The sequence below is a fragment of the Mesoplodon mirus genome, assembly GCF_964341445.2.
Source record: "Mesoplodon mirus genome assembly, chromosome: 3".
In the NCBI taxonomy this organism is placed as follows: Eukaryota; Metazoa; Chordata; class Mammalia; order Artiodactyla; family Ziphiidae; genus Mesoplodon; species Mesoplodon mirus.
In genome coordinates, this window is record NC_138978.1 from 123,704,502 (window position 1) to 123,732,164 (window position 27,663).

A 27,663-nucleotide genomic window follows, 5' to 3' on the forward strand; every position below is an offset into this window, starting at 1 on the left:
GTAAAGATAAATGATATGATATCAATTTTCTTAAATTTACCAAGGCTTGATATGTGACCCAAGATATGGTCTATCCTGGAGAATGTTCCATAAGCACTTGAGAAGAAAATATATTGTGTTGTTTTTGGATGGAATGTCCTATAAATATCAATTGAGTCCATCTTGTTTAATGTGTCATTTAAAGCTTTTATTTCCTTCTTTATTTTCATTTTGGTTGATTTGTCCATTGGTGAAAGTGGGGTGTTAAAGTCCCCTACTATGATTGTTGTACTGTTGATTTCCCCTTTTATGGCTGTTAGCATTTGCCTTATGTATAGAAGTGCTCCTCTGTTGGGTGCATAAATATTTACAATTGTTATATCTTCTTCTTGGATTAATCCTTTGATCATTATATAGCATCCTTCTTTGTCTCTTGTAATATTCTATTTTGTCTGATATGAGAATGGCTACTCCAGCTTTCTTTTGATTTCCATTTGCATGCAATATCTTTTTCATCCCCTCACTTTCAGTCTGTTTTGTCCCTAGGTCTGAAGTGGGTCCCTTGTAGACAACATATGTATGGGTCTTGTTTTTGTATCCCTTCAGCCAGTTTATGTGTGTTGGAGCATTTAATCCATTTACATTTAAAGTAATTATCAATATGTATGTTCCTATTACCATTTACTTAATAGTTTTGGGTTTGTTTTTTTTAGGTCTTTTCCTTCTCTTGTGTTTCCTGCCTAGAGTAGTTCCTTTAGCATTTGTTGTAAAGCTGGTTTGGTGGTGCTGAATTCTCTTAACTTTTGCTTGTCTGTAAAGGATTTATTTTCTCCATTGAATGTGAATGAGATCCTTGCTGGTAGAGTAATCTTTGTTGTAGGTTTTTCCCTTTCATCACTTTAAATATGTCCGACCACTCCCTTCTGGTTTGAAGAATTTCTGCTGAAAAATCAGCTGTTAACCTTATGGGGATTCCCGTGTATGTTATTTGTTGCTTTTCTCTTCCTGTTTTTAATATTTTTCTTTGTATTTAATTTTTGATAGTTTGCTTAGTATGTGTCTTGGCTTGTTTCTCTTTGGGTTTATCCTGTATGGTACTCTCTCCTGTATGGATTTGATTAACTATTTCCTTTCCCATATTGGGGAAGTTTTTGACTATAATCTCTTCAAATATTTTCTCAGACCTTTTCTTTTTGTCGTCTTTTTCTGGGACCCCTATAATTCGAATTGGTGCATTTATTGTTGTCCCAGAGGTCTCTGAGACTGTCTTCAATTCTTTTCATTCTTTTTTTCTTTATACTGCTTCCTGGCAGTTAATTCCACCCTTTTATCTTCCAGGTTACTTATCCGTTCTTATGCCTCAGTTATTCTGCTATTGATTCCTTCTAGAGTATTTTTAATGTCAGTAATTGTGTTGTTCATCACGGTTTGTTTGCTCTTTGGATCTTCTAGATCCTTTTTAAATATTTCTTGTATTTTCTCCATTCTGTTTCCGGGATTTTGGATTATGTTTACTATCATTACTCTGAGTTCTTTTTCAGGTCGGTTACCTATTTCATCTTCATTTATGTGGGCTTATAGGTTTTTACCTTGCTCCTTCATTTGTAACATAATTTTTTGTCGTTTCTTTTTTTTTTTTTTTTTTGCTGGGTAGTGCTGTATTCCTGTCTTACTGGTTGTATGGCCTGAGATGTCCAGTACTGGATTTTACAGACAGTTGGATAGAGCCGGGTCTTGATGCTGAGATGAGGACCTCCAGAAGTTCTCACTCCTACTGATATTCCCTGGGGTTTGACATTCTCTGTTAGTCCAGTGATTTGGTCTTAGAGCTCCCACCACAGGAGCTCAGGCCCAACCTCTGGCCTTGGAACCAAGATTCCACAAGCTTCATGACACAGTAAAAGAAAAGAAAGAAAGAAAGAAAGAAAGAAAGAAAAAAAGGAGCAGTACAATATCAAAGTTAAAAACCAAAATAAAATTAGAAAGATAAAAAATATATTAGGAAAAATAAAAGTTTAATTGAAACAACTGCAACAAGGCAAAATAAAACCAAAACAGAAAAAGGAAAAAAAGAAAAGAAAAAAAAAAGAGTGGTGGTGGGGAACAAGCCAAAAGTAGAGAACAATAACAAAATATAAAGAATAAAATAAAATTAGAAAAATAAAAGATTTATTAGGAAAAATGAAAATATAAAAGAATCAACAACAATGAATCAACAAGGTAAAACAGAACCCCAATCTAAAAGAGGAAAGAAGAGAGAAAAAAAAAAACCCAAACAGCCTTGGCTATGGGGGTGGAGTTTAGGTGGTGGTGGAACTTAGGCAGGGACGCAGGGATGGAGTTTAGGGTGGGGCGGGACCTAGGCAGGTGGGAGCATGACGTTTGCGTGTGGGCCAGGGCCTAGACTCAGGACCACATAGCCAGAAAAGGCCCTGGGGGCGGGGCCTAGGCTGGGTGATGTTCAAGCGTGGGGCGGGGCCTCTGCTTAGGACCTGCATGGAAAGGAAGAGGCAGCACGTAGAAAGGAGGGCCTCTGGAGTGTGGAGTTCTGGAGTTTGGAGGTAGGGCCCTGAGTGAGGGTGTGTGCGTGGTGTTTAGGCCCCGCATTGGAGGGCATCTCAGAGGGGTCTCCGAGAGTAGAGGTAGAGCCCTGGGTGGGGGTGTAGGAACAGGGCTTGGGCTCTGCAGGTAAGGAGGGAGACTCCAAGGGCAGAGGATTAGGCCAGGGAGCCCAACAGGCTCTCTAGTGCCTAAGTGGACAGGGAAAGCACTGGCCACATTCCCTTCCATTCCTTTGTGCCCCTCCCTCACTGTCACCTCCAGGGTCTCCCCTGTAGCCACTGGACCCCTAACCATGGATGGGTCCCGCTAGGTGTAGGAACTCCTCCCCTCCCCCAGCCGCCCCTCAGGGGTGCCGGTCCTGGAGGTCTGGCCTTTACTTTTGCTCCCCCTTCCCTCTCTCCTTCTCCCTCAGACCCGTGTGGCTGGAGGATCCCTAGGTGGGCAGAGGATCAGGCCCAGGATCTCAGCAGGTTCCAGGGGGCCCAAGTGGACAGGAGAAACCTAGCCACACTCCCTGTTGATCCTCTGCCTTCCCAGTGGTTCCCCAATTTCCCCCTTCGAGCGTGGAATCCCTTCCCCTCCTCCAGCCACCCCTCAGGGGCACCAGTCCCCTCTGACCTCCACTTCTTCTACCCCTGCACTCCCCCCACGCTCTATCTGGTTGCTGGGGGTTCCTCCTGTCCACTTAGGTGTTCATGGTCCCCTACCAGTGCCCGGTAGGTGCCCTAGTTGTGAGGAGATGTGAATTCCGCATCCTCCTAGAATGCCATCTTGACTCCACCCCCTTATCATATGGTTTTTATTCTTCAATTTGTTGATGTGGTGTATCACACAGATTGATTTGCAGATATTGAAATTGATCAATTGATATTGATCATGGTGTATGAGTCTTTTAATGTATTGTTGGATCGGATTTCTAGTATTTTGTTGAGGATTTTTTTCAAGCATGGTATCTGATGTATGTTTTCACTTGGAGCTGATTAGAAATTGTTATTTGGGTCATATGCTGAAGATGATGTTATTCCTTAAATGTTTGACCTAGGTAAGCAGATTCAAGTCTGATAATCCTAGATATTCAAATTCTGTTGTCAGCCAGAAACCAAGCTCTGTTCTCTCTCATAGGATTAGGAGAAGATGTGTCGTTCCTGAATTCCATTGAAGATTTTCAGCAACTTACATGACATTGTGAAGGGCAGTTGTCCTGGAATAGATGGGCTTTCTGTAATGGAAAAAAGAGAAAAATAAAGTAGGTCAATAGGGACTACAGCGTCAGGCCACTCCTCATGGATATAGAGGTGGTTTGGAGAGTGCTAACAGGCAGAAAGGGATATTGACAGCATAAGCAGGATTAAATTTAAAAAACAAGTAGCTTAAAAACTCAGTTATGTGTGGTGATCCTAATACAAGATAGCTTCTTGGATATGTTTTGGAGCTGTGCTGAGACTTTCTGTATCCTGCTGGTATTTGTGCATCTGTAAAATGGTCCCTTTACTTTTACTATATTTGCAAAGTCATAGGTCTGAGAAGAGAGGTAAGAATGTAAAAAGAGGTGTCAGTCATAGGCTTACCTGTTGGGACTGTTGAATTTCAGAGTAAATTGTGGTGGAGTCATTGTTTTTCACAGGTTTTGGGATTTCCATTTCCTGTAAAACACAATCATACCAATTTGGCTCACATAAAGAGAAATGCACATATGCACAGATACAGTAAGTCCCCTACCTATGAGACTTCAAGTTGTGATATATCAAAGATGTGAACGTGTGTTCACATGTCCAATCACATAAGTTAGTTCACGTGTCTGGTGTACATTGTCATGTCAAGTGGTTGTGTACTTGACAACAAAGTAAGTACATAAGCTTTTGTGTACTTACTTTGTGTAGCTTACTAATGAAGACCTGATAGAATTGGAGGCTCAAAGCAAAAAGAGAGACAAGAGGAAGAAGAAGTAATTGAAGAACTGAATAGATTCATGATATAGGAAATGGCAAAGGGATTTTCTTTATTTGAGGAGGCACTGTTAGTTTTTGAGGCACAGGACCCAAATATAGAACAGTATATGAAGGTTGCAGCAGCCGTTCAGAATGTGATCCAGTGCTACCGTGTCATCTATGGTGAGAAAAAAAAAGCTACTACCCAGACATCACAGGATCATTTCTTCAAGAGAATAGACAAAATTGAATGCAGCAAGGAGCCAGAACCTGTGCCATCAGTGTCAGGTATGGGTGAAATTGCAGCTTGCCCTCCACCTCCTATTGCAGGAGATCCTTCAGCTCTGCCATCTCCCATGTCCTCTTCCTCTGCCAGTCATAACTCTTCTTGCCTGTTCACTCGATGCCAGCCCCTGTATGCTAGCTCTTGTACCATATTACTGTACTTTTCAAGGTACTGTACTGTAAAATTAAAAATGTTTTCTTTATTTTTTGTGTTTTTTGTTTTGTATGTATTATTTTTGTGAAAGGTATTATAAAACTATTACAGTACAGTACTATATAGCTGATTGTGTTAGTTGGGTATCTAGGCTACTTTTGTTGGACTTAAGAACAAATTGGACTTATGAGCATGCTCTCAGAACAGAACTCATTCGTATTTAAGGGACTTACTGTATATTCTTGGGAAAGGCAGTGTGACAAAAGAGGGATGATGTCAAAGTTCTTTAGGAGGAATTCTAGGGAGTGTTTAGCAAGAGAAGCTGGAAACAAAGCACCACTAGCTCAAACCTGTGAAGGATTAGTCACCTTCCCTGAGCCCTAAAAAGAAGCACAACACTCCAGCAAACCGGTGGTCTCAAGAACCAGAGAGAGACAGAAGGGCGACCTTGTTGGCAGGTGGTGTGAAGGAAAGAAAGCATTCTTGTCCTGCATCCAAATATACTCTCCTTCCTCTATTTTTAGGAACTAACCTACACACCAGATGGTTATTGTATTATATCTTTTGTCTCAGATCTTTACTACCTATAACTGGAGTTATTGCCTGCTTCATTTTACCCCTGTGTTTCTATTTGCCTGGTCATCATGTCATTGGGGTTCTCCTCAAGCATGGGGAACTGGTAGAGCAGGAATATCTTGTCTTAAGAATGGCTCTGCTTGTAATAAAAAGTCCAGCAGTAACAGAAGTCCCCCATGCTCATAGTTTTTGGCATTTTAAATTAATTAAGGCATATTTTGGGTGTTATCAAAACCTCTGAAACTCTTCAAAGTACCATGTTTTGCTAAGCAAAAGATAACAAACTTGCCGGAGAGTTTCTTGGTTTGTTGAGAGTAATTCATCTTGTCTTCAAGAGGAAATTGGAAAGGCAATTGAAATATCTGAAGTGAGAACACTTCTTATTGTTGGCTAGCTTCAGAGGCTACTTTGCAAATACCTGTGAAGGGCTTTGTGAAGGGAGATTTGCTTGTGGAATCCAAGATTTCTAGGCAGACCATTGTTTCCATCAACTGAAGAATGATGGCTCTCTTGGCTTGTTTTTCAGAAGACATGGAAATTGGCCTCTCAGGATGTGTAGTGTTATTTAGAAATGTACCACCTGCGGGTGCTTTATTTTGGGTTGATGGGGAATTACTGATGCATGGCGAGGAGTTCCTGATGCCTGACCAAGGCCATCCTGTTATGTTGCTAGAGGGCAGGGGACGATTGAGGACTGCTCATGCCTTTAGTGTCCTATACTGTTGAGGGATTGCAAATTCTTGCCCTTCTTTCCCTCTTGAGAGATTCTTCTGAGCTCCCCTATTTCCCCTACATCCAGGATGAGAAAGCCCCTGATACAGAATCGTGCCCTCTGGGGGCTCTCAAACTTAAATGAACTCTGATCCATCCAGCAAGTATTTACTGAGCATCATGCTAAGACATAGGGGAAGAGAGAGGAAGACATAATTTTCACTTCCAGGCAGCTTGTAATTAAGCTGAAGGGACAAGACTTACTGATGCATTAAGCAGTTAGATTAAGCAATGTAAAGCAGGATATGAGTCAACATTCTACTGAGGTGTGAACATTGAGGTCTAGAAAGGTCCCTCACATAACTCTGCAGTTCTTGTCGCTGCCTTTGCCTCTCCTCAATGGTGTATGTCATTTGAATTTAGAAAAGTTTGGTGACAAGGTCATGTATAATGACTGTAAAAATAATGACCATGAAGGAGTATAAACCTGAAAGTACTCACCCTGTTTGAATGGGTGACCTGAGCATACACAGTGCTCCCTGGAGAGAAGGAAGCATACTCTAAGTTCCTCACAGTCTCTGCTGTTAACACAGGAAGGCACAGTCAGTAGCTGAAGGACTCTGGTCTGCTCTCCCAGGACCTTGTCTACCCCAGGCCATTCTCTGACCCCAGAGAGGCAATTGTTCAAAGCATGGCCCTTCCTTAGGGTTCATTCATTTTTGATAGTCTTTGGAGTTCTGGATTGAACCAGAACATTCTCAGTCATGTGATCTATTTCTGACCTCATCTCCTTAGGGACACATGGCCTTGAGCTATCCTAAAGCCTCAGAGTCTCCCTCTGACTTCACAGGAAGGGAAGCTTCTGGGACCAAATAGCACTGCCTACACAGGAGCTAGAGAACCTCACTGGTGAGCATAATGGAGCCAGATTATTTCACATATATAATACTATTAAACTTTTTAGAGCTCCTTAGAGTGGATTTGATTATATTAGAGATGAGGAACTGGAGGCTCAGAAAGTTTTACAGACTTGGTGCAAACTCACACAGGAAGTGATCAGACAAGAATTTGAATGCATGCCTTGTGACTCCAAACCTCATGCCAGGTCCTCCGTGCATGAAGTCATGTATCTCTCACCCATGAAATGAGACTCAATGCCAATCTGAGTCCAGAGCCTGTGTTTCTGTCTCTATATCATACTTTCTCTTTTGACTGTGTCCACTCAGTGCCCAAACCCTGGCTGAAGAGAGTGATGGGGTCAGGCAATTTGTCTTTGGGCATTTGATGCCATAATCCTGTCTTTACCCTGCTCCTCCTGTTGATAATGGACAGGTCATGAGTCCTTTCACTGGCGCTTAGTCTCTCCATTGGCAGAGCGGGGAATGACCCTAATCTACCCCAAGAAATTGCATGAGTGACCGGTTTGCATGTTTGTAAGGGACCCTGTAAGTCACACAAGGGACAAACTTTCACAGTTCCAGGTGTTATCCCCTTGCACCATCTGGTCCATCTGGGTAATGACATTCTGACTCCCTCCTCTCTCATTATCCGGCCCTCTGACCGCCCCCCTTTCCTTTTCACTTGGTTCTTCCCATCTGCTTTATGATTGGGAGTTAAGAGTCTGGACGCTCACCAGGACACTGGGTTTGCTGAGTAGAGAATTGAAAGAAACCTGAAAAATAAAATCAGGGAAATTGAAATCTGTGACTATAGTGAGAGAAGCCTTCCACCCCCTACCCCTAGATGTATCTCTCTAGAGGGTGTGTTGGAAGGGGACCCGAAAGGGAAGGGCAGGCAGGCCCTGAGACTGGGTCCTGCATTTTCCAGTAAGACACTTTTCTAGGAGATTAACACATGTGTATTCACAACCCAGGTGTCGTCCCAGTGGACCAGCTGAACCAGGGTTTGCATCCTCCTTCGCTTTATCTGTCTTCTACAAGACAGAGTCTTGTGGAGGCCCCAAACACTAAGTCTCTGGAACTTTGGAGAAGAGACAGTAAGTAGGAAGAAAGGAAACCTATTTTTTTCCTGCAAACAAATAACGACACGATGATGACTACGACTATACATATTGAAGAAACTGCCACTACAATCCACATGGTATCCAGGTGTTCATTTTTTTCATTAGTAACACCTAAAGAGAAAAAAAAGAAGTTGCACTTGAGACACATCGAGTGAGGGCCAGAGTGGTTTTTTAGAGCCTCTACTGCATCTCTTCTAGACCATCTTTGGGGGTTGGGTGGGTTCTTCTATACCCAGAGGCTCTGGTGGTCTGAGCAGGCTTTCTGGGAGTGGGAGTCCCATTTAGGCAGACAGGGCATGGTGGAGCCTGGTAGAGCCAGTGGGAGTAAGCAATCGTGCCTTCCCAAGGACTTTGCTCTTGGGCTCTGAGTGGGCTGGAGAAAGGGTTGGTGGAGGGGGAGGGAGGAAGGAGAGACCTTTGGGGGAGTGAGAGGCATGGAGCCCCAGGGGATGTCTGTCCCTTCCCAGTGTCACTTGGCTGTCTCATACTGGACTGCTGTTTTAGGAATCATAAAGAGCACAAGAGACACCCCACACCCCACAGCCACTCAAGGATCTCAGAGAAACCTGAGACAGACTTACTTTTGCAGAGACTCTGGACAGAGACAGAGAAGGATGAATTGCTGACAGGATTCTCAGCTACGCAGGTGTAAGTCTCTTCATCGAAACTCTTGGGGTCCCAGGAGATAGTGAGGTTTGCTTCACTTTGAAGTGTGTTTCCTGAGACCTGCCACCTGAATAAGATGTTATCATTTGGATCCTCCACAGAGCAGGTTAGGTGGATCTCACAGGTCCTATTTTTAGACCATTTGGTGTGAGGGACAACTTGTAAGTTCCTCAGTCGTCCTGTGTGCAGAGAAGAGGCTTGGATTAAGGACAAATGGCTTGACTCAGCCCTCTGTGAAAAATATGTCTCACCTCGACATTTCTGTATTCCACCTGACACTGCTGTGTACTCTGTAAATAACTCTGCATGTACTGCCTAATTGATGACATCAAGGTCTGGGGTGACCAAATGATAAGGGACATCAGTATGAGAGAGAGTAGGCAGTGGGAGAGAGGGAAGGGAAAGGCTGGGGTTGTTGCCAACTAGTCTGGTGATTTTGAGCTGATCACTTTAATTTTTGGAGCTCCAGTTTATTCCTGGGGGTCCTTCTAACCCTTGTTCACTGCCCCTCATGTAAAAATAATTTGGAGACTAAGCTAAGGGCCAGCCCTACCTTAGCCAGGTCCGAAACCAGAAGACCAGGCACACTTCTCCATTGTCAGAATTCCCTAGATGGGATGGAAGATAAAAGCTTAACACTCTTGGAGAACTGTATTTCCCACAAATATGTGGGAATATTGGTTCTCACTGGAGCTGATGCTGGCTCAAATGATGACAAAGAGACCTTGATGTAGAGTGCCACCAGGTCAGAAAGGGAAATGTTGAGAACTAAAGAATTAGGAAAGGAAAAAGTGAAGAAACAGAGAGAAAACAAGAAATTCTGAGGAAGAAAGAAGTGCAATATATTTGGGACTACATATGTTGCAGAAATATCTGAGAACAGAGCCCAGAAAATATCACCTAGTAAGGTGTCAGTGGCTGTGAATCAATGGGGACATGAAAGCAGTACAGAAAAGCTCTCTGACCTAGACTCCGCCCAAGGGTTGAAATAAAGGTGACCCAATAGAAACAGAATGACTCCAACTGTCTGATTAGAAGAGATTAAGTAATGCTTTAAGCTTAGCTAACTGAGTAGGGATGGTGGAACACAACTTGCTAGAACAGATTTTTCATGTCATGGCAAGAGTGTTGGATTTGGAGTTAGGAAGACCTAGGTTAGAATCACGGCTTTGTCATTTACTGGCTACATGGACAAATTTTAGTCTCTTCATGCCTAAGTTTCCTCATCTATAAAACTGGGCAATAATACTTACTTCTTGGGTAACTATGAGGATTAAATGAGATAGCATGTAGCACAGAAATGGAAAATATTTGGCATGAATATTACATCTCCTTCAGCCAATGTCTGTTGCTGACCTCAAAAACCTATCTTGATATCTTTCTCCACTTGATGAATATATAACTACTGACTTGACATTTCCACCTGGATATAATGTATATCTCCAACTCAACATGTTCAAAAAGACTCCTGTTTTTCTCTCCAAAACCTTCTCAGTCTGCAACTTTCCCCATCTTAGTTGACAACAACTGCATCCTTCCAGTCATCCAAGCCAAAAGCCCTGGAGTCATCCCTGACTCATCTTTTCCTCTCATATTCCCACATCACAAAATCCTGGTGGCTTTACCTCTAAAATATATCCAGAATCCAACCACTTCTCACTACCTCCACTGCTCCCACTCTGGTCCAAGCCAGTATTACCTCTTGCTTAGATAGTTGCAATGGTTTCCTAATTGGTTCAGTGGCTTCCACCCTTGTCTAAAGAGATCCTTTAAATAAGTTAAATTATATTACTTCTCTGCAAAACCCTCCAATAGTTGGCCATTCCCCCCAAATAGAAGCCAAAGTCCTTATGATGGCTCTCATAGCCTTGGAAGATATGGCCCCCTACTTCCTTACTGACCTCATTTCCTATTGCTCTCTCTTACTCTGCTCCTTGATGTTTGACCTTCTTTATATTCCTTGAGCTGCCAAACACAGGGAGTGCTTGTGCGGGATGGCTCTTCCTCCAGATATCTACATGGCTCACTCTTTTACCTCCAACATGTCTTGGCTGTAATGTCATCTTCTCAATGAGGCCTATTATGACCACTCCATTTAAAATTGACCACTGCTCTCTGGCACTTCTGATGCTCCTTATTCTGTTCTAATCTCTCTTTCTCCATAGCACTCGCAGCTTACTGTGTCATTTGTTTATATATTATGTGTACTATTTATTATTGCTCCCATATTCCCTTCCCAGAATGTCAGTTCCATGAGGGCAGGGACCTTTGTTTTGTTTGCTGATGTATTTCAAGGGCCTAAAACAGTGTCTCGTATATTATCCCTGGTTAACAAATATTGTTGACTCAGTGAATAAACAACATGACTCTGATATCTTTCTTAACACTGAACCCTAGACAGTTACTCCCAGTTAATTGATATTGGTCCATAAGATCAAATCTTTGTCATCCCTAGCCTAGTACATACAGAACAATTGGCCAGGGTTTTTTTTTTTTTTTTTTTTTTTTAAACTATATAATTTATATCTTAAAATTCCTTTGCACAATTGTAAAACATGTTGGTGTAGCTTACACATCTCTCTGTGTATGTGCCTTTGAAGGAGAGGTACTCCAAAAGGTCCTGAGAAGCCATTGGCATTCAGCCTCAGGAGTGTGGTTGTTGCAGAAGAAGTTGTGCTTGGTCTTCTAAATAGTGGCAGAAGAAACTTGTCTCAACAAGTGTAATGGAGCCTAGTACAGGGTCTAGAAGTCACAAGATTTAGGTTCTAATCTCAGCTCTGTCACTAACTGCTGTGCAATGCCATTGAATTGTTTTGTTGCTGGACCTCAGTCTAGCTCCAAATGCCATGCTTTTTACCACTAAGCTATAGTGCACACTTGCAGTCACATAGAATTGAAATATGTACTATTTTTCAGTCCATACACAATTAAACCCCATGCTTTGACTCACTGAAGATCCTCAGATAATAACTGATAAACAGTGAAGAGGTCAGTGTGGTTATCTGGGCGCTGTAAGGTCCTGTGTCTGCCATCGTCAGGTTGCTGAGCTGCAAGGAGTAGGACTCGGTGACATTCAATCGATTTTTCCGCTTTGGGTCAGTCACCCTCTTTAGTGTTTCATTTGGATCTATGAAGATGATAGATTTTCCACCATGAAGCCAGGTGATGGACATGATCTTCTCTTCCACAGGAAGCTTCAGGGTAAGTGTTACAGAGTCCCCCATGACCCCGTTCACAATCAATGGGGTTGAGCTGGTTTGTGAAACTGTGTTCCCTGTGAACACAGAAAGGAAACTGCTATAACTCTCCCTGCCCTCCCCCTGCTCCCCACACCCTTTCTCCATCCTCTGCCAGCCAGTTAGAGCTCTCTGATACTGAAGCCCAGAAATGTGATGAAAAGGGAAAGGGTTAGGAGGAGTGTTGAAATGGGCAATCACAGAGGCTCCACCCCAGCAAAATGTCTGGCACTCTTGTTTAATGAGTACTTGGTCCAGATGATCCTGGCCAGTCTACCCTCCCACACTAGCTGGTCACTCCTGGGTCATGGCCACACTATCTGACCCCAGCTTCTGACTTATCTGGGCATGAGATAGAGAGGGGCAACTATATCAACTCTCTGGCACAGACTTCAAAACACACAAGTCTTTGATGATGAAATATAATCAAAGCTTGACATTTATCAGATACCTACTGTGTTCAGCATAATAGGCTTGTGAGCTTTAGAGGACTAATAATAGGAATTTACAGTTCTTATACATTATTTCATTCAATGCTGACAACAATTCTGTGAGGCAGTAGGATGAATATTACCATCTCCATTTATAGACAAGGATCTGAGGCACAAAGAGGTTACCTAGTTTTCCCAGGGTTATCTAGCTAAGGAATAACAGAGTCAGGATTCAGACCCAACTCCTTTGACTCTAACTACTTTGTGCTCTTTCCATGATACCAGAAGATATCTTTTCTTCTCCCAAAAGATTATTGTCTAGTAGTTGAGGAGATAAAAACTGATAAGCATAAAAGTAATACATATAACCTCAAAGTAACATATAATGACTATACTCTCATAAGCCTATCTCAGAGCCATTAATATTCAAGCAAAAATGGTGAAATAGTCACAATCATTCTTAAAGAAGATGTTTCTTTACCATCCTTTGCCAAATTCCTAGCATTTATCATACCATTTTTTAGCCCTCTGTTTACTTGTTTGTCCAGCTGACCATGCCTTAATTATCTTTATATCTCAGCACTGTGCCTGACACAAAGTAGGATCTGGAAATGTTTGAGTGAATCAATGAATAAGTAACCATTACCACAACCTCAACCTTCTCAAGACCTCTTACTTCTCAGGAGAGGATCTGAGTAGGGGAGGAAATATCTCTTGGGATCTTTGCACTCAGGTCCTGGGTGACCTCACACTTCCTCTCTTTCTCTCAAATTGTCACATGCATGCCTGTCACATGAACACTGCCATCAATTCCCCCTCTTTACTACATCTTTCCCATCAGCACTTTAACATGCTGTTGTTTGTCATTTGACCATTCTTCCCTCTCGGAATCACATGGGTGAATATCACAAGCAAAATCTTGAGTGAAAAAAGAAAATACAAATACAAGTAGAATACAGTGGCATGCTTACATTTATTTAAAGTTAAAAAACAGGCAAAACAAATCTATTATTTTAGAAGTCAGGATAGGGTTACTTTTGAGGAGAAGGGAGGGATAGCAAGTAGGAGGGAGCATAAAGGGGGTTTTCTGGGCTGCTGGTAATGTGCCATTCCTTAACCTGTGTCTGGATACACAGATTTATTCATTTTATGATTATTCATTGAGCTGACACAAAGGATTTGTAATTTTCTCTTTGTATGCTATATTTCAGTAAAAGAGGTTAAAACAACAAGAAAAAAAACACAAAGCAATTACAATGGTCTATGAGGGCCAGAATGATCTGGTCATTTTTCTCTTTTTAGCCTAATTTCCTATAACTCTCCCCCTTGTTCCCTTTTCTCACACTATGCTGGCCTGGTTATTCCTTGAACAGGCCAGAGTTGTATACTTGTAATTCCCTCTGCCTAGAAGGCTCTTCCCCCAGGTGTCCACAAGGCTCACTCTTTCATCTCCATAAGGTCTTTAATGTAAACATCACCTCTCAAGGAGGCCTTCTGTGACCATGTTTTCCTCACCACAAGCCCTCACTCCTGTGTACTCACTGCCTTTGAATTTGTTTTTCTCTGTAATACTTACTTTCTACCACACTTTGTAATTTGCATATTTGTGTTTTTTTTGTTGTTGTTCTTTTTCCCTTCTATAAGAATGTAAGCTCCATGAAAGCAAGGATTTTTTCTGTCTTGTTCACGGTGCTGGACATTCTTGAACAGTGCTTTGCACATAGTAGGCACCCAATGAATATTGCTGAGTGAATGAGCATAGCTCCATCCCTTGTTTTGGAGGTTCTCTGCCCAGGATGTTTAGGACCAGTTTCTCTTTGTAAGGGGTCTTGGCATACCCTGTGGCCCAAAGACTCTCCAGGAACTGTTCTTCCTTCTCTAGCACAGACCTTTAAGTTTCCTTTGTTTTTATAGATTGAAATCATTCATTTATTTAACAGGCCATTCATTGTACTATTTGCTCAGCTCTATGCAGATTCAGTGAGTAAAAGCCTTAGAAATCATGGCATTCAGACCATATTTATTAGACTCCTTTTATGTACCAGTTTCTGGACTGAAGACTGAATATAGAAATGAATAAGACATTATCCGTTCTCTGGACTCACCGTGTGGTAGAGGAGTCTGACAGGTAAACATGTAGCTATGGTGTGGTGAGTTAGGCATTAACCTAGGATAGGGTTTGCTTCTGCATTGCCCTCACACCACTAATTGCACCCTGAACACTCAATATCTTTCTCTTAGATATAGTTAAAATGTTCTTTTCCTCTATTTTTCATAATCTTGAGGGTAGGGATTATGCTTATTATCTCTGTATTCCTAGCATTTAGCACAATTTTGAGCTCAATAAATGTTAAATTGATAGAGATAAATGCTCTATAAGAGAACAAATAGTGAAAATGATGGGGTAGAAAGGGTTGGGGGTTGTCAGAGAACACTTCGCAGAGAAGGTAACATTGTAGTAGAGTTTTGAATAAAAACAAGAAGTTCTCCATTGCTTGATTATTTCAAGAATACCCAGCTGTTTCTTTGCTCTATTGTTCCCTTTGCCTGAAATACCTTGCTCACATTTTCCCATCTGGTGAGCTCCTATTTATCCTTCAAGGATAAGTTCAAATATCTGTTTGCCTTTGCTTATATTTGTGGGGTTTGCATTGGTACAGGGGAGGAGAAAGGAGTTTGTGGTGGGAGAAGAGGAGAAGTTATAGAAGGAGGAGAAGGGGTTGGTAGAAGTAATTCCCTGCAAGTCTAAGAAAAAAAAGAAGATAAGAGTCACTGTGCTTAATGAAGGTGAAGGTAAGAAGTTACTGAAAAAGTTCAAAGGCTCCTCTGAAAGACTTTGGACTGAAGGAGAGCTGCTTTGGGACCCAGATGATGTGGTGTGGCCCAGAAGGCACAAGAAGGCCTTTTTCTCTACTCTGTCTGGGATCAGCACTGATGCTTTGGGAATGTCCTGGGTCAGCATGTTTGGCATGAATATCTATGTTCTCTGCAGAGCATTGAGGTCTTCTGTAAGTGGTTCAGCTGGCAGCAGATTTGGAGGACTAGAACCAGAAAAGAGTAAGAATTGGGAGAATGCCTTATGACCTTAACAGAAGGCTGCTTTGTGGGCCTATGTGAAGCATCCCTTAAAAGTCACTGGGAGCCACTTGGAGCATGGGGGTGGTGCTGAGGCCCATACCCTGGTGTGGATGTTCAGTCAGCAGAAATCTGGGATATGTTTGTTGACGTGTTTCACTCACTCTGGAAACATGAGTAATGTATCAGTCAGCTCTTTATGCCCCCAGAATCTGGCCCAGGGAACTTGGAATACTAAATAGGTTGAGATTAGAATGTAAAGTGTCTTGAATGATTTTTTTTTTAATGTATTAAGGAACATGGAGTGTTTTTGAGAAATGCGAAGAAATAAAGAAAGCAGGTAAGGTTGAACTGATTCTGAAAAAGAGAAAAGTCAGAGAAACTTTGGGATATCTAACCTAGGGGAATGGCTTAGGCCTAGGACTGGCTTAGGCCTATCTATAGGAAAAAGAGATATAGTGGGTTGTTTCAGCTCAGCATGAAACAAGTTCAGAAGGAGGGTAGGGGCTGATTTCTCAAGAGGTTTAATAGAGAAGGGAAGAGATATATAAGGCAGGATCTTGAGTAAGACAAGTGAAAATGAAAATACAACCTACCAAAACTTACAGGGTGCAGCGAACACAGTGCTCAGAGGGAAAATTTTTTCTTTGAAAAGATCAGGAAGATTGACATACTTTTAGCTAGATTAATTGAGAGAACAATAGACAAGGCTCAAATTACTAAAATTAGAAATGAAAGAGTGGACATTACTGCAGACCTTATAGAAATAAAAACGATTATAAGAGAACATTATGAATAACTGTATGGCAACAAATTAGATAGCTTAGATGAAGTAGACAAATTTCTATAAACAAACAGATTACCAAGACTGACTTAAGAAGAAATAAAAAAATCTAAGAGGACCTTTAACAAGTAAAGAGATTGAATCAGTAATCAAAAACCTTCTGGCAAAGAAAAGTCCAGGACCAGATGGTTTCACTGGTGAATGCTACCAAGTATTTAAAGAATAATTAACATCAATACTTCTCAAACACTTCCCCAAAAAAGAGAAGAAAACACTTTCTAATTCATCCTATGAGGCCAGCATTACCTTTACCAAAGCCAAAGATATCATACACACACACACATGCACACACGCACAAACTATGGACCACTATCCCTTATAAGCATTGATGTAAAAACCCTCAACAAAATATTAACAAACTGAATCCAGCTGCATATTAAAAGGATTATACACCACGACTAATTGGAATTTATTTCAGGAATGCAAGAGTGATTCAACATATGAAAATCAATCAATGCAATATACTACATTAATAGAATTAAGGAAAAAAGACACATGATCATCTCAATTAATACAGAAAAAGCATTTAACAAAATCCAACACTGTTTCACACATAAGAATCTAAGAATAGAAGGGACATTCCTCACCTTGATAAAAGGCATTTGAGAAACCCACATCTAACATTCTATTCAAGAATGGAAGGGACTTCCCTGGTAGCGCAGTGGTTAAGAATCCACCTGCCATTGCAGGGGACACGGGTTTGATCCCTGATCTCAGAAGATCCCAAATGCCTTGGAAAACAAAGCCCATGCACCACAACTACTGAGCCTGTGTTCTAGAGCCCGTGAGCCACAACTACTGAGCCCGTGTGCCACAACTACTGAAGCCTGCATGCCTAGAGCTTGTGCTCCACAACAAGAGAAGCCACTACAATGAGAAGCCTGCCTACTGCAATGAAGAGTAACCCCAGCTCACTGCAACTAGAAAGAACCCACCCACAAAAACAAAGACCCAATGCAGCCAAAAATAAATAAATAAATAAATAGATTTTTTTTTTTTTTAAATGAAAGACGGAAAGCCTTCCACGTAAGGCCAGGAACAAGATAACAATGCCTACTTCCATCACTTCTATTTAATATTGTACTGGAAGTTCTAGTTACAGCAATTAGACAAGAAAAAGAATAAAAGGTATCTTAATTGGAAAGGAAGAAGTGAAACTATTCCTATTCACAGATGACATGACCTTATAGATAGAAAATCCTAAAGAGTCCACAAAAATAGATTGGTTCAAAACAGTGGAGTAGAAGGACATGGTCTCACCTCCTCTTGCGAGAGCACCAAAATCACAACTAACTGCTGAACAGCATTGACAGGAAGACGCTGGAACCCACCAAAAAAAAAAAATCCCACATCCAAAGACAAAGGAGAAGCTGCACTGAGACAGTGGGAAGGGCACAATCACGATAAAATCAAATCCCATACTTTCCAGTTGGGCAATCCACAAACTGGAGAACAATTATACCACAGAAGTTCTCCCACTGGAGAGAAGGTTCTGAGCCCAATGTCAGACTTCCGAACCTGGGGGTCTGTCAGTGGGACTAGGAATCCCCAGGGAATCTGACTTTGTGAAGGTCAGCGGGATTTGATTGCAGGACTTCCAAAGGACTGGGGGAAACAGAGACTCCACTCTTGGAGGTCACACACAAAGTCTTGTGTGCATGAGGACCTGGCTAAAAGAGCAGTGACCCCATAGGAGACTGAACCAAACCTACCTGCTAGTGTTGTAGGGTCTCCTGCAGAGACGGGGGCAGTTGTGGCTCACTACAGGGACAAGGTCACTGGCAGCAGCAGTTCTGGGAAGTACCCACTGGTGTGAGCCCTCCCAGAGGCCACCACTAGCCCCACCATATAGCCTGTAGGCTCCAGTGCTGGGTCACATAAGGCCAAACAACTAACAGGGAGGGTAAACACAGCCCCACCCATCAACAGACAAATGGATTAAAGTTTTACTGAGCACAGGCTCTGCCCACCAGAGCAAGACCCAGTTCTACCCACCTCCAGTCCCTCCTATCAGGAAGCTTGCACAAGCCTCTTGGATAGTCTCATCCATCAGAAGGCAGACAGCAGAAGCAAGAAGCAATCCTACAGCTTGCAGAACAAAAACCATAGTCACAGAAAGATAGACAAAATGAAAAGGCAGAGGACTATGTCCCAGATGAAGGAACAAGATAAAATCCCAGAAAAACAAGATGAAGTGGAGCTAGGCAACCTCCCAGAAAAAGAATTCAAAATAATGATAGTGAAGATGATCAAGGATCCTGGAAAAAGAATGGAGGCAAAGACTGAGAAGATGCAAGAAATGTTTAACAAAGACCAAGAAGAACTAAAGAACAGAGATGAACAATATAACAACTGAAGTGTAAACTATACTAGAAGGAATCAATAGAAGAATAACTGAGGCAGAAGAACTATCATTATTCTGAATTCTTTTTCAGGTAGACTACCTATTTCCTCTTCACTTGTTTGGTCTGGTGGTTTTTACCTTGCTCCTTCATCTTCTGTGTGTTTCTCTGTCTTCTCATTTTGCTCCACTTACTGTGTTTGGGGTCTCCTTTTCACAGGCTGCAAGTTCGTAGTTCCTGTTGTTTTTGGTGTCTGCCCCCAGTGGCTAAGGTTGGTTCAGTGGGTTGTGTAGGCTTCCTGGTGGAGGGGACTAGTGCCTGTGTTCTGGTGGAGGAGGCTGGATCTTGTCTTTTTGTTGGGCAGGACCATGTCTGGTGCTGTGTTTTGGGGTGCCTGTGACCTTATTATGATTTTAGGCAGCCTCTCTGCTAATGGATGGGGTTGTGTTCCTCTCTTGGTAGTTGTTTGGCATAGGGTGTCCAGCACTGTATCTTGCTTGTCATTGAGTGGAGCTGGGTCTTAGTGTCGAGATGGAGATCTCTGGGAGAGCTTTTGCCATTTGATATTACATGGAGCTGGGAGGTCTCTGGTGGACCAATGTCCTGAACTCAGCTCTCCCACCTCAGAGGCACAGGCCTGACACACGGCCAGAGCACCAAGACCCTGCCAGCCACATGGCTCTGAAGAAAAGGGCAAAGAAAGAAAGAAAGAAAAAATAGATAAATAAAATAAAAGTTATTAAAATTAAAAATAATTATTAAAAATAAAAAAGTAAAGAAAAAAAAGAAAGAAAGAAAGAAGAGAGCAACCAAAACAAAAAACAAATCCACCAATGATAACAAGTGCTAAAAACTATACTACAAAACAACAACAACAACAAAATAATGGACAGACAGAACCCTAGGACAAATGGTAAAAGCAAAACTATACAGCCGAAGTCACACAAAGAAGCATACATATACGTATTCACAAAAAGAGAAAAAGGAAAAAATCTATCTATCTATCTATCTATCTATCTATCTATAAAAGGAGGAAGAGAGCAACCAAATCAATAAACAAATCTTCCAATGATAATAAACTCTAAATACTAAACTAAGATAAACACAAAACCAGGATCAAATTAGACGCAGAAAGTAAACCCCAAGTCTACAGTTGCTGCCCAAATCCACCGCCTCAATTTGGGGATGATTTATTGTCTACTCAGGTATTCCACAGATGCGGGGTACATCAAGTTGACTGTGGAGATAAAATCCACTGCTCCTGAGGCTGCTGGAAGAAATTTCCCTTTCTCTTCTTTGTTCACACAGCTCCTAGGGTTCAGCTTTGGATTTGGCCCCGCCTCTGTGTGTAGGTCACATGAGGGCGTCTGTTCTTTGCTCAGACAGGACGGGGTTACAGTAGCAGCTGATTAGGGGGCTCTGGCTCACCCAGGCCAGGGGGAGGGAGGGGTACGGAATGCCAGGTGAGCCTGTGGCAGCAGAGGCCACTGTGACGTTGCAACAGCCTGAGGCGTGCTGTGTGTTCTTCTGGGGAACTTGTCCCTGGATCACGGGACGCTGGCTGTGGCGGGCTGCACAGACTCCCGGGAAGGGAAGTGTGGATAGTGACCTGCTTGCACACAGGCTTCTTGGTGGCTGCAGCAGCAGCCTTAGCATCTCATGCCTGTCTCTGGTGTCTGTGTTGATAGCTCGCACCTGTCTCTGGAGCTCGTTTAGCGGTGCTGTGAATCCCCTCTCCTCATGTACCACTAAACAATGGTCTCTTGCTTCTTAGTCAGGTCCAGACATTTTCCCAGACTCCTTCCCTGCTAGCTGTGGGGCACTAGCCCCCTTCAGGCTGTGTTCATGCAGCCAACCCCAGTCCTCTCCCTGGGACTTGACCTCCAAAGCCTGAACCTCAGCTCCCAGTCTCCACCCACCCAGGCTGGTGAGTGCTGGTCGGCACCGATTCTGTGTGGGAATCTCTCCACTTTGCCCTCCACACCCCTATTGCTGCACTCTCCTCCATGGCTCTGAAGCTTCCCCCCGCCCATCCCCCATCTCCACCAGTGAAGGAGCTTCCTAGTGTGTGGAAACTTTTCCTCCTTCACAGCTCCCTCGCAGAGGTGCAGGTCCCTTCCCTATTCTTTTATCTCTATTTTTTCTTTTTTCTTTTGCCCTACCCAGGTACGTGAGGAGTTTCTTGCCTTTTGGGAAGTTTGAGGTCTTCTGCCAGCGTTCAGTAGGTGTTTTGTAGGAGTTGTTCCACATATAGATGTATTTCTGATGTATTTGTGGGGAGGAAGGTGATCTCCATGTCTTACTCCTCCACCATCTTGAAGGTCTCTCTGGCATGATATATTTAAAACGATGGAAGGGAAGAACCTGCAACCAAGAATACTCTACCCAGCAAGACTCTCATTCAGATTTGAACGAGAAGTCAAAACCTTTACAGACAAGCAAAAGCTAAGAGAATTCAGCACCACCAGACCAGCCTTGCAACAAATGTTAAAGAAATTCCTCTACACAGGAAAGAGACTAGCAACTTACAAACAAAGAAACAAACAAAAACAATAACTACAAAAAAACCTTGCACATATATAGACTGATATATCAAAACCTCATGGGAACAGCAAACCCCAAAACTGCAACAGATACCCACACACAAAAGAAAAAGCAACCCAAACACAACACTAGATACAGTCATCAAATCACAAGAGAAAAGAACAAAAGAGGAAGGGAAGAAAAAATACTAACAAAAACAAACCCAAAACAACTAAGAAAATGGCAATATGAATGCACATATTGATAATTATTTAAATGTAAATGCATTAAATGTGCCAACCAAAAGACATAGACTGGCTGAGTGGATACAAAAACAAGACTTGTATATATGCTGTCTACAAGGGACCCACCTCAGACCTAGGAACACATACAGACTGAAAGTGAGGGGATGGAAGAAGTTATTCCATGCTAATGGAAACCAAAATAAAGCTGGAGTAGCAATACTTATATCAGAAAAAATAGACTTTAAAATAAAGACTGTTATAAGAGATAAAGAAGGACACTACATAATGACCAAGGGATCAGTCCAAGAAGAAGATATAACAATTGTAAATATATATGCACCCAACATAGGAGTACCTCAATATATAAGGCAAGTACTAACAGCCATAAAGGGAGAAATCAACAGTAACATGATAATAATGGGGGACTTTAACAGCCCACTTTCATCAATGAACAGATCATCCAGACAGAAAATCAATAAGGAAATGCAGGCCTTAAATGACACATTAGACCAAATGGACTTAATTTATATTTATAGAGCATTCCATCCAAAAGCAGCAGAATACATATTCTTCTCAAGTGTACATGGAACATTCTCCAGGGTTGACCACATGCTGGGCCACAAGGCAAGCCTCAGTAAATTTAAGAAAATTGAAATCATATTAAACATCTTTTCTGATCACAACGTTATGAGATTAAAAATAAACCACAGGAAAAAAACCATAAAAAACACAAACATGTGGAGGCTAAAAAATATGCTACTGAAGAAAAAATGGATCATTAAAGAAATTAAAGAGGAAATTAAAAAATACCTAGAGACAAATGAAAATGAAAGCACAATGATTCAAAACCTATGGGATGCCTCAAAAGCAGTTTTAAAAGGGGAGTTTATAGCAATACAATCTTACCTCAGGAAACAATAAAAATCTCAAATGAACAACCTAACCTTACACCTAAAGCTATTAGAGAAAGAAGAAGAATAACAACAACAACCCCCCCCCCAAAGTTAGTAGGAGGAAAGAAATCATAAAGATCAGAGCTGAAATAAATCAAATAGAGACAAGGAAAACAGTAGCAAAGATCAATGAAACTAAAAGCTGGTTCTTTGAAAAGATAAACATAATTGATAACGTTTAGCCAGGCTCATCAAGAAGAAAAGGGAGAGGATTCAAATCAATAATATTAGAAATGAAGGGCTTCCCTGGTGGCGCAGTGGTTGAGAGTCCACCTGCCAATGCAGGGGACATGGTTTCGTGCCCTGGTCTGGGAGGACCCCACATGCCGTGGAGCGGCTGGGCCCGTGAGCCATGGCCGCTGAGCCTGTGCATCCGGAGCCTGTGCTCCACAACGGGAGAGGCCACAACAGTGAGAGGCCCGCATACCACACACACACACAAAAAATAATAATAATATTGGAAATGAAAAGGAGGAGTTACAAATGACACCACAGAAATACAAAGGATCATAAGAGACTACTACAAGCAACTGTATGCCAATAAAATGGACAACATGGAAGAAATGGACAAATTCTTAGAAAGATATAGTCACCCAAGAATGAACCAGGAAGAAATAGAAAATATGACAGACCAATCACAAGTACTGAAATGGAAACTGTGATTAAAATACTCCCAAAGAACAAAAGCCCAGGACCTGATGGCTTCACAGGTGAATTCTATCAAACATTGAGGGAAGAACTCACACCTATCCTTCTGAAACTGTTCCGAAAAATTGCAGAGGAAGGAAAATTCCCAAACTCATTCTATGAGGCCACCATCACCCTGACACAAGACAAAGATACCAGAAGAAAGGAAAATTACAGGCCAATATCACTGATGAACATAGACTCAAAAATCCTCAATAAAATACTAGCAATCTGAATCCAACAGTACATTAAAAGGATCATACACCATGATCAAGTGGGATTTATCCCAGGAATGCAAGGATTTTTCAATATCCACAAATCAACCAGTGTGATACATCACATCAACAAATTGAAGAAAAAATAACATGTGATCATCTCAATAGATGCAGAAAAATCTTTTGACAAATTCAGCACCATTTATGATAAAAATTCCCCAGAAAGTAGGCAAAGAGGGAACATACCGCAACGTAATAAAGGCCATATATGACAAAACTATAGCTAACATCATACTCAATGGTGAAAAGCTGAAAGCATTTCCTCTAAGATCAGGAAAAAGACAAGGATGTCCACTCTCACCACTTTCATTCAGCATAGTTTTGGAAGTCCTAGCCATGGCAATCAGAGAAGAAAAAGAAATAAAACGAATTCAAATTGGCAAAGAAGAAGTAAAACTGTCTCTGTCTGCAGATGACATGATACTATACATAGAGAATTGTAAATATGTTACCAGAAAACTACTAGAGATAATCAATGAATTCCGTAAAGTTGCACAATGTAAAATTAATACACAGAAACTTGTTGCATTTCTATATACTAACAATGAAATTCAGAAAGAGGAACTTAAGAAACAATCCCATTTACCACCACATGAAAAAGAATAAAATACCTAGGAATTTACCTACCTAAGGAGAGAAAAGACCTGTACTATGAAAACTGTAAGATACTGATGAAAGAAATCGAAGATGACACAAACAGATGGAAAGATATACCATGTTCTTGAATTGGAAGAATCAGTACTGTTAAAATGAAAATACTACCCAAGGCAATCTACAGATTCAATGCAATTCCTATCAAATTACCAATGGCAAGTTTCAGAGAACTGGAACAAAGAAAATCTTAATTTGTATGGAAACACAAAAGACCCCAAATATCCAAAACAATCTTGAGAAAGAAAAATGGAGCTGGAAGAATCAGGCTCTTTGACTTCAGACTATACTACAAAGCTACAGTCATCAAAAGAGTATGCTCCTGGCACAAAAATAGAAATACAGATCAATGGAACAGGATGGAAAGCCCAGAAATAAACCCACACACCTATGGTCAATTAGTCTATGACAAAGGAGGCAAGACTACACAATGGTGGAAAGACAGTCTCTTCAACAAATGGTGTTGGGAAAACTGGACAGCTACATGTGAAAAAATGAAATCAGATCATTCTTTAACACTATACACAAAAATAAACTCAAAATGGATTAAAGACCTAACCTATAAAACTCCTAGAGGAAAACATAGGCAGAACACTCTCTGACATAAATCGCAGCAATATCTTTTTTGATCCGTCTCTCAGAATAATGGAAATAAAAACAAAAATAGATGAATGGGACCTAATTAAACTTAAAAGATTTTGCACAGCAAAGGGAACCATAAACAAAATGAAAAGACAACCCACAGATTGGGAGAAAATATTTACAAATGATGTGACCAACAAGGGATTAGCCTCCAAAATTTACAAACAGCTCATGAGGCTTAATATCATCAAAACAAACAACCCAATTAAAAAAATGGGCAGAAGACCTAAACAGACATTTCTCCAAAGAAGACAGACAGATGGCCAACAGGCACCTGAAAAGATGCTCAACATCACTAATTATTAGAGAAATGCAAATCAAAACTACAATGAGATATCACCTCATACCAGTCAAAATGGCTATCATCAAAAAATCCACGAACAATAAATGCTGGAGAGGGTGTGTAGAGAAGGGAACCCTCTTACACTGTTGCTGGGAATGTAAATTGATACAGCCACTATAAAGAACAGTATGGAAGTTCCTTTAAAAACTAAAAATACAGCTACCATATGACACTGCAATCCCACTCCTGGGCATATATCCAGAGAAAAACATGGTCTGAAAGGATACATGCACCCCAATGTTCATTGGGGCACTGCTTACAATAGTTAAGACATGGAAGAAACCTAAATATCCATCAACAGAGCAATGGATAAAGAAGATGTGGTATATATATATATATATATATATATATATATATATATATATATATATATATATATATATGATGGAATATTACTCAGCCATTAAAAAGAATGAAATAATGCCATTTGCAGCAAAATGGATGGACCTAGAGATTGTCATACAGAGTGAAGTAAGACAGACAGAGGAAGAAAAATATTGTATGATATCCCTTATATGCAGAATCTAAAAAGAAATGATACAAATGAACTTATTTACAAAACATAAACAGACTCACAGACTTAGAGAATGAACTTATGGTTACTGGGGGGAAGGATTGGGGAAAGGGATAGTCAGGGAGTTTGGGATTGACATGTTCACACTGCTATATTTAAAATGGATAACCAACAAGGACCTACTGTATTACACAGGGAACTCTGCTCAATGTTATGTGGCAGCCTGGATGGGAGGGGAGTTTGGTTGAGAATGGTTACATGTATATGTATGGATGACTGAGTCCATTTGCTGTGCACCTGAACCTATCACAACACTGTTAATCAGCTACACTCCAATATAAAATAAAAAGTAAAAAAAAAATCCACAAAAAACTATCAGAGCTAATAAATGAATTAAGCAAAGTTGTAGCATAGAAGATCAATTTACAAAACTTTACAATTACAACACGTATTTTTAAAATTGTAAATTTACAATTGTATATTTTTAATTTGTATTTTACAAATACACATTGTATTTTGTGTATTTGTACACAAATCTGAAAAGAACAATCTGAAAAGGAAATTAGGAGAACAATTCCATATATAATAACATCCAAAATAATTAAATATCTATGAATAATTTAGCCAAGGAGATTCAAGACTTATACACTGAAAACTATGAAACATCTTGAAAGAAATTAAAGAATACCTAAATAAATGGAAAGACATCCTATGTTCATGGATTGTAGGATTTAAGATTAAGTATTTGGCAATACTACCCAAAGCAAGTTACATATTCAGTTCAATCTGTATCAAAATTCCAATGACTTTTGTGACTTTTTTTTTCATAAATAGAAAAGCCATTCTTCAAATTCATATGGAATTGTAAGGGACCCCAACTAGCCAAAACTATATTGAAAAATAAAAACAAATTGGAGAACTCGCACTTCCCACTTTAAAAATTTTCACAGCTACATTAATCACATGCCAGTGCATTGCTGCTATCAGGATAGACATATAGATGTCTATATGGAATTGAATTGAGAGTCCATAAATAAACCCATACATTTATGGACAATTAATTTTTGACAAGAATGCCAAGATAGTTCAATGGGGAAAGAATGGTTGCTTCAACAAATAGTGCTGGGAAAACCGGATGTCTATAAACAAAAGAATGAAGTTGAACACCTACCTCACACCTATACAAAAATCAACTCAAAATGTTTCAATGACCTAAATATGAAAGCAAAACATTATGAAACTCTTAGAAGAAAACATAGGGGTAAATTTACATGATCTTGGACTTGGCAATGAATTCTTAGATATGACAACAAAAGTGTGAGCAGGAGAAGAAAAAATAGTTAAATTAGACTTCATCAAAATTAAAAACTTTTGTGCATCAAAGGACATTATCAAGTAATGAAAAGAAAACCTACAGAATAGGAGAAAATATTTATTAATCATATATCTGATAAGGGTCTAATATTCAATGTAGTTAAAGAGCTCTTATAGCTCAAAAAAAAGACAAATAATCCAATCAAAAAGGGACAAAGGACTTGAATAGACATTTCTCCAGAGAAAATATACAAACAGCCTATAAGCACATGAAAAGATGCTCAATATCATTTGTTGTTAGGGAAATGCAAATCAAAACCACAAGACACTTTACATGTACTAAGATGGTGATTAATAATAATAACAACAATAATAATAGTAAATAATTGGAAAATAAGTTTTGGTAAGGATTTGGAGAAATTAGAACCTTTATACATTGCTGGTGGGATTGTAAACTGGTATAGCCACTGTGGAAAAACTATTTAGTGATCCCTCAAAAAATTAAGTACAACATTACCATATGATCCAGCAATTTCATTCCTGGATATATACTCAGAAGAATTGAAAACAATACTTGTACAAAAGTCTTCATAATAGCACTGTTTGCAAAAGCCAAAAGGTGGAAACAACACAAATGTCCATCAGTAGATGAGTGGATAAATAAATATGGTACACACATACAATGGAATATTATTCAGCAATGA

The 27,663-nt window shown here is 40.6% G+C and overlaps 1 protein-coding gene across 3 annotated transcripts in view; it reads right to left on the bottom strand.

Moving 5' to 3' along the window:
- Positions 1–2,131: 2,131 nt before the first annotated feature.
- Positions 2,132–27,663, bottom strand: part of SLAMF6 (SLAM family member 6) — a gene marked incomplete at its 5' end in the record, with an annotated part of 29,952 nt that continues 4,420 nt past the window's right edge. The window contains 7 exons of one of the 3 annotated variants that reach the window (XM_082614595.1): positions 2,132–3,760; positions 4,110–4,184; positions 6,697–6,773; positions 7,829–7,867; positions 8,213–8,329; positions 8,800–9,063; positions 11,835–12,158. In XM_082614595.1, the coding sequence (XP_082470721.1) occupies positions 3,707–3,760; positions 4,110–4,184; positions 6,697–6,773; positions 7,829–7,867; positions 8,213–8,329; positions 8,800–9,063; positions 11,835–12,158 (950 nt within the window). In that variant the 3' untranslated portion in view covers positions 2,132–3,706. Of the gene's footprint in view, positions 3,761–4,109; positions 4,185–6,696; positions 6,777–7,828; positions 7,868–8,212; positions 8,330–8,799; positions 9,064–11,834; positions 12,159–27,663 lie in introns of all 3 variants that reach the window. The other 2 variants (XM_082614594.1, XM_082614596.1) reach the window with 2 other exon arrangements.